The 8,173-nt window shown below is 34.6% G+C and overlaps 1 protein-coding gene across 2 annotated transcripts; it reads right to left on the bottom strand.

The window, feature by feature from the left end:
- Positions 1-265: 265 nt before the first annotated feature.
- On the bottom strand, positions 266-7,907 carry LOC114274584 (putative late blight resistance protein homolog R1A-3). 2 transcript variants are annotated; one of them, XM_082893747.1, is made up of 2 exons: positions 4,852-7,907; positions 266-503 (listed from the first exon to the last, which is right to left on the bottom strand). In XM_082893747.1, the coding sequence occupies exon 1, from the start codon at positions 7,786-7,788 to the stop codon at positions 4,867-4,869; it is 2,922 nt and encodes a 973-aa protein (XP_082749873.1). In that variant the 5' UTR covers positions 7,789-7,907; the 3' UTR covers positions 266-503; positions 4,852-4,866. The 2 variants fall into 2 exon arrangements, with proteins under 2 accessions (XP_082749873.1, XP_082749872.1); XM_082893746.1 differs by having other exon boundaries at positions 416-629; positions 4,852-7,850.
- Between the last annotated feature and the right edge of the window lie 266 nt (positions 7,908-8,173).

Below are 8,173 nucleotides of genomic sequence, written 5' to 3'. Positions count from 1 at the left end.
TTTGTAAATCAAGATCACAATGATGAAAATTCTGTTTTTAAATCAAGAGACCACAATATGCCACATCACTCTAAACAAAAAAATTGTACAATTTTTTTGTCTGTATATCACCACTCAAAACTATTAATGCATGGCAAATAAGAGATGTATCATGCATGCAACCTATATGAAAAATAAAGGATATATTGTTAACTCAAATTCTCTGTTCCTCCTAGTTGAAGTGGCTGGTCATACCAAACGCCTAAATCTATTTAAACCATGTAAATTTAGAATTACAAACTGTACTCCATTTTTATATTTTCACAGTAAACAAGTCATAGAATAATACTCCAACAATTTCCTCACAACAATTGTAATATATTACATAAAAGCACACTTAACCAACAATTTCTAGCACAATCAAACACTCTAATTGGTACATTTTCTCTGATAGCACCTTTGAAAACACCATTTCTGTTTGATTCAGAACAAGGGAGGGAAGCCATAGCAAGACAATCTTCATCCTGAAACATGTTATCAAACTAGTTTTACATTTTCAGCCAAAGGATATACAAGTACTGCCAAAAACAATGAAATTCCACTTGAGAAAATTAAAATTCACTGTGAAGTTGCATTCCTGATTAATCTTCCTGTGTGAAATTTTAAAAGCAAAAAAAAAGTTCAGAAAAGAAAAAGAAAAAGAACATGACAAAAAATTAGAAACATCACAATAGACATAACATTTTAAGATGTTTCAACGCACTAGCTCACATGTTAGTCCAAAGTTTTCCACTAGTTAGATCAAGATCTTTGGCAAGTTGTTGCCCATGCGGAATACCTAATCTAGATGGGTGAAACATGAAAATCAAAAGCAAAAGAATAGGAATTATAAATCATACATACACAAGAACATAAGATTGAAGGTGGTTCATCTCAAAATTAGGCATACGCCCACGATCATTGCAGTTGTGCAATGATTAGAAAAAAAACAACCAATATACAGAGAACTATGTATTCATAGTTGGATCTACGATCAAGTGGTTAATATTCAATACTTATCAGAAAGATTAGGTAACAAGCCAAGGATCAACATCCCCTCCCACTCTTTCTTGGTTTTTCTTAAGGTTGAGCTCTTAAACTCCCATTTGGCAATGTTTATCTTTTAATCTTTTGTTTATGTTTTACAAATATTTTGAAAACGGGAAACAAAAACTTGTTTGGTGTCTCGTTTTTGTTTCCAAAAAATGGAAATAATTTTGAAATTTTACTAAATTATACGAGAAAAAAAACATAAGGTATTGTCCTTAGTACAAATAGCCAACACGAAATTGATAAAGGGGTACTACTCATTTTTCCGACTATTATATTTTAGCAGATGCATTAGAAGAAGAGATCCATTAAGTTGTTTAAACATCAACTTCATTTGAGCATAGTTACCCCAGCCCTATGCTCACTTGATATACTCAAATCAGTATATCGATCATAGGAGGAAACTTACTGATTAGTTTTGTAGATGGTAAGTCATGACCTGAAAATTTGCCTTGTGTATACACTCAGGCAAGGCCGGCTCAACTCGTGAAATTGGTGCCCAAGCTCTCCTATGGCTAAGCTCAGTAGATTTTTTCTCTAGCGGGCCATGCCATACCAGAGCCAAAAATTTTAGGCCCAAGCCTTGACGAGCTAGCGGGGTGGACTACCTAACCCTAACAATCTTTTTTTTTTTTTTATAAATGTTTTTCCTATTTTTGGCTTGTGGGTCGAGCCAGTGGGCTGATTGATCACCTCTCAAGGGCCAACTAGTCAGTTTACAACACCTGGACCTAGACCAAGTCCCAAGCCAAGCCTTTTTCGGGCTTTGCTAGCCTACCCAAGAATATGGACCTGGCCGGGTCACTGGTCAAATGATGACCCTACATTACATTTCGATAGCATCTTAAAAACACAAACTTCTATTTTTTCTTATATGTTTTTTAACATGTATCGAAACATACTTATTATGAATAAAAGGAATACAGATAGAACCAAAACAGTGAAATTCAAATTGCGATTACATCTTGGTAAGTAAAGAAGCTGCTAAACACAAAGAAGAGGTAGAAGCAACATTTTTAGCTGTAGTTATATCATTGTATGAGAATTAAGAGGAAAAGGAAGAGGTAAAATACGAATAGTAAGACTGATACCAGGTGGAGAGAAAGAAAGAGGAACAGACGAAGAAGTACGACAGGAGACAAGACATGATCATTAGCAAGAGGACTAGGATTAGAAGAAACAGAAACAAGACTAGGAGAAGAAACAACAACATTATCTACTCCCTCCTTCAAATTCAAACTTAATAATGTGTGGCATGCTCCACAAATTTCATCTATTTTGCTTTATGTTCATAAACTCACATCTGATAATGCTTGCACCATTACTTTTGTTGATAAATCATTTGTTATTTTGGACAAACACAACAACCAAGTTCTATGTAGAGGTCATCATCAAAATGGTCTTTATCAGTTTCCTTCCCTTTCATTTTGATCACTGTTCAAAGGCTTTTTCTAGTATTAGTTCTCCAGTTGCTACCTCGCATAAGAGACTAGGGATTCTTCTTCAGATGCTTTTTATATAGCTAAAACTTATGGTTTTTCCATTTCTCATAAAGACTGTTCTTCTTTTTGCAATCATTGTTGTGTCTCAAAGAGTCACAAACTTCCTTTTGTATTGACTAATACTAATTCCAATATTCCTCTTGCTTTAATTCACTCTGATACATGAAGAAGAGAGAGAGAGAGAGAGAGAGAGAGAGAGAGAACAAAAAGATATTTTCCATTATTTCATTATGAACTCAACTACACATACAAGTCTTTGATCAATGTGTACATAGAAACAAAACAAACTATCTCTAGATTAGTTATAGATTCTAACTAACTAAGGTTGTTAACTTGTTATAGAGGAGAGGATTGTGTACTGTTGTCCTGCATCCTTATGTTAGTTTTCTAGGTGTGTTATAGTTGTCATTGCAGCTGTGTCTTCAACAGCCTTAGTTGTTATTATGGCTCCTGAGGTGATAGTATCTAGGAGCCAATTATGGGGACATAATTTTGACATGTCCATGTGGCATGACCTCGGCCCGAAGTGCCACATGATGGAATGTAATTAGCCGAGGTATGAAAATGATCCATGTCTAGGCTGAGGTATTTGGTGAAAGACAAAAATCCTAGTAAATAAATGACTCCTAGGTTGAGTGTATTTAGAACTATTTCGAGAGGTTTAACCCAACTAGGAGAGATGAATCATCTAGTATTATTCCTAAAAGGAATTCTAGGAGGAGGAGGAGGAGGAGGAGGAGGAGGACACCTGTATATAAAGGCAAACATCCTATGTGTGAGAAGTGCGTGAGTTTATGTGTGTTAATTTGAGTTACCGTTACTTTGTCGAAATATCTTGAGATGTTAGTTTATTGACTTTATCATCAGAGTGCCCTCTCGGTTGACGAGAAACCGAGTTTGATTTTCCTTTTAATTGTGCAGACGTGGATCTAGGCTGCGAGTTCTACGATTGTGTTCCCAGAATTCCAGGAGGAAGATCAGAGTATTGGTTATGTGGTCAAATTTTAGCACACATACTCCATACACTTTATTTTTAATAATTTTTTGAATTACTTTTCTACACTTATTAGACCACATGAATATTGTTATTTAATACTTATGTATCACATATTCCAAAAATGTTTACAAAAATTAAAAAATAAAAAATAAAAACGAAAATGAAATATGAAATATGAAATATGAAATATGAAAAAACATAAAATGCTGTATGCTCAATTAAATTTTAAATAAAAAATAAAAAATAAAAAATAAAAATGAAAATGAAATGAAAGAAACTATATTTTGTTTTGGTTAAGTTAAGAATATGAAAAAAATGAATTAGATAATAGTACAAAAATAACCATATTTGTTTAATTAATTTTATTTTCCCTGTAAGCATTATCCAAATGTAGCATAAATATTATTCAAAAATTTAATATCAAGTTTTTTATGCAATTATCTTAAATATATGTAAATAAAATATATAACTTATAAGGGTAAATAACAGTCACCTCCCTTGAGGTTTTGGACAATTATACTGATCTCCCCTTCTTTTTCTAAAATTTTATTTTGAAATTATAAGGGTAATTAGGGGAAGGGGAATAAAAAAAGTGTCTAGGAAGGGAACTAAAATAGGAGTTGAAAGTGGTTAACAAGAGAAGTGAAATGATTTAGAGAGCTTGATGCGGGTTAGAGATGACTTCATTTTGGATGGATTGGGGAAGGGGTTAATGCTACTCTTTCTATAAAAAAATAATTTCAATCTCCAATTTATTTTCGATTTTAACAAATTTTAAAGGAATATTATTATGTATTGTAAATTAAAAATTTTAATTGTTATGTCATTTGAGAAAATCTAATATAAAAGTATATATTATTTATCTTGTATGCTAAATGTAATTTTTATAATTCATTCAATTTTTTTGCTCTAAAATGTTATTGATCCACATAATGACATACATATATATATATATATATATATATATATATATATATTAGTTAATACTTAAAATAAACTATTAATAACAACACAATTAAAACACAACTTTAGTGCAATTTAAATGAAAAAACTCATTCACATAATTTTTAATATTTTTTTCCTTTTAAATTTTAAAATTATTACTTTAATTTTTAGGATAAAATTTTAATTATTTGTTTAAGACCGCACATAGCACGAGTTTTATGTTGGTTTATATATACACAAGATAGATTACTTTTATTTTATGTAGAGTTGAATTCAAAATGAGAAAAGAATATGATAGAGAAAAGAAAAAAATAAACATAAATATAAAAAAGAACATACCTTGTAGAAGTTGCATCAAAGGCCCCACGGATTTTTCCTAATCCGCACTTTCAACCAATTATGTCCCATGCTCTCTTGCCCTTCCTTAATTTTCCTGACAGATTCCTCAACAGAGAAACGACAATGGTTTACCTCAATCAGCTGCAGAGCGAGTATATCCCCCAAACCAGATGGTACTTCCTCGAGATCCTGACACCAATCCAACGATAAGTGTTGAAGGCTTGGAAGGTGACTAGAGCAGGTGATCCATTGCTTAACATCGAGGTCCTTCAGTTTCAAGAATTTGAGTCGAGGAAACCCACCAGCAGTTGTTGCCCATTGCCATCCTGAGGCAGCATCAACATCTAATTTGAGAAGCTCAAGGTTGGGTAACAACATCCCAAGGATTGATATATCCTCCCACTTTATCTTTGTATATTTCAAGGTTAGCCTTTTAACATTTGTAGGAAACTTGACCGCTCGGAAATTGGTTGGGTACGAGAACTTATTCAGTAGCTTCAAAGTCTCAAGGTGTCTTAAAAATTCTAGATTAAAAAACATCAAATTCCCTGAATCTGACAACAGATGTCCACAAATTTCCAGCTTTGTAAGAAAAGGAGTTCTTGCCAATAAATCCTGAACATGTCCACAGGGGTTTAAGTTTGCGATGGTTCGTAGGTTTTCTAATATAGAGGGATGGTTGTGATTTGTTACTGCTTCTTCAGAACATAAAGACACATCATAGTTTGCTCCTCCTTTAGCATAAAGATGCCTCAACTTTGGAATCTTCCAAACATTACATGGCAGAACAACCTTTCTCCATTCTGTAGAAATAATAATAAGTGTTTCTAGGTTTGAGAGATAGGATATTGATGGTGGTAATTCACAGGAATGTTTCAAATTAATTGCCAAATACCTCAAATTAACAAGTTGCGTTAATTCTCTTGGAAAGAAGGCATTGTTATAGCATATTTCCAACACTCTAAGAAGTTTGAAGGTCCAACAAATAAACGAGCACATATCACCAAACGAATTGCCGTTGTAACCAATTATTTTCTGAAACTCAGGTCTGAAGCACAATAATGATTGAAGAACTGTTGGGGCATAAGACTGTAAGAGAATACGATCAAATCTTGGTCCGAAGTAAGAAAGGATGGAAAGGCGGCATTGGTTATTTGTTTCGTAATTACTTGAAGAAGAAGGAGAAGCGTCATTATTATTGTGAATCCATTGTAGGAAATTAATTTCCCTAGCTTTCTTCAAGCATAAATCACGCAACAAATCATGCATACGACATGCTTTAATTCGACCATCAAACCTTTTTTGAGCAACAATTAATAGACTTCTCTGAATTAGATCCATTAAGTAATCTTCCGCTACTTCCTCCAAGCTTTTCTGCTCAATTTTTTGTATAAACCCCTCAGCTATCCATAACCAAATTAATCTCTGCACCGAGATTTTTTGATTTTCTGGAAATGCTCCTAAATAGAGAAAGCATGGTTTCAAGTGGCGAGGCAAGTGATTGTAACTCAATGCTAGTGTGTCCAAGTATTGGTTTGGATCACTAACAATGTATGAGCTTACACTTTGGGCAACTTGTTTCCACGACTCTTGTGTCTTGATGTTTTTTGCAAGAAGTCCTGCTATTATAACAATTGCAAGTGGAAGCCCTCCGCATTTTTTCATTATTTGCTTCCCAATTTCAATTAGTTCTGGAGGGCAACTTTCATTTTGAAACACCTTCCGTTGTAATAACGCCCAACTCTCTTCTTCAGTGAGAAAACGCAGACAATGAGGATGGCAATCAGGTGAGGCATGCATAGCCAACTCTTTGAGGCGACTAGTGAACATAACTCTACTTCCATTGTTGTCGTTGGGGAAATACATTTTAAGATCGTCCCAGGCACCAATATCCCATATATCGTCAATGACAATGAGATATCTCTTGCCTTTTAATTGCTTGTACAACTTTTCGCCTAGCTTCTCATTGGTCATGTCTTCAATTTCATCGGTAAAGACGACATTAACATAACGTAAAATGTCCAACAACACATCTGTTTTTCTGGGTAATTGAGAAGCATGGGTCCATGCACGAATATGAAAGTAGTGCGTGATGTAAGGATCATTGTAGAGTTTTGTGGCTAAAGTTGTCTTACCGAGTCCAGGCATCCCAACAATTGATATCATTTGTAGCTGCTTCTTCCCTCCAGCAAGTAGCTTTTTTATAGTCAAGGCCTCATCATCAAAGCCCACTGTAATTTCTTCATCTACCATGGTTCTGTTCTCCATTGACATTGACGAATAGACTCCATCATTGAAATCTTGTAGGAGTTGGATCTGATTTATCTGGTCATAAAACTGCACCACTTTTGCCTCGATCGGCTTAATCTCTTCCATTATATTTGTGCCAATTAAAATATCAAAAAAACTGTCACCGTTGTTGTTGCAGTCCCTCTGCCCTGGAACTTGAACATCAAAAAAACGGATGAGTTGTCTTGTCTTGCAGATCACATAATAAATTTGCATCGGCAGGTTTTTAGCTTCATAGTTCTGCTGCTGCTGCTGCTTCTCTTCCAAATCCTTGAGAATGGCTGCTAGGAATCTTAGCCGATTTTTAAAAGAGACGAGATGATCAATCTGATCTGCGGTCAAATTGCACGCCTTACTGATCATTAGATGATTCAGTTTCTCCAAGACAGAATAATTTTCACCCATCTCCCTCTGGATCTCTCTCTGTTTCTCCGAGACAGAATAAATTTCACCCATCTCCCTCTCGAATCTCTCTCCCAGTATCTCCAAGACAGAATAATTTTCACCGATCGTCCCCCCGAACATCTTTTTCAGTTTCTTTCTCCGATTCGCCGAGACAAAATAATTTTCACCCATAGCCCGATTTCGGAGGTTCCATCTCTGTATCTTTCTTTTTTTCTCTCTTTCTCTTTCTCTTTCTCTTTCCATAGCCCGATTTTATCTCTCTCAAGTTTTGTGTTCTGAAGACGGAGTGCAATCAGAAAAGATTTATGGCATCCAAAATGTTGACTCTGGCTAGAATTTAAGCAAATTACATTTACCTCCTCTAACAATTTGCTTAAATTGCAGCTGTCCTATTAGTTTGACAAAATATAACATTGGCTTCCACTGATGTCCTCAAAAGTAAACTCCGTCAACGAGAGTCATGAAATAACAAAATTACCTCTCATCGAACGCTTCCACGACTTTTACAATTACCACTACTCTTTACCTCATCTCATCTCTCTTTTATTAGTACCCGCTTTTGAGGCTTTTCCCAAAATAAGTTATTTTTGTATTGTATTTCCAAAACTAGGCCAACTTCTGACGGAAT

This window comes from Camellia sinensis, chromosome 11 (assembly GCF_055761805.1).
Source record: "Camellia sinensis isolate YWXY chromosome 11, ASM5576180v1, whole genome shotgun sequence".
Classification (NCBI taxonomy): Eukaryota; Viridiplantae; Streptophyta; class Magnoliopsida; order Ericales; family Theaceae; genus Camellia; species Camellia sinensis.
This window is presented reverse-complemented; position numbering and strand designations above follow the sequence as displayed.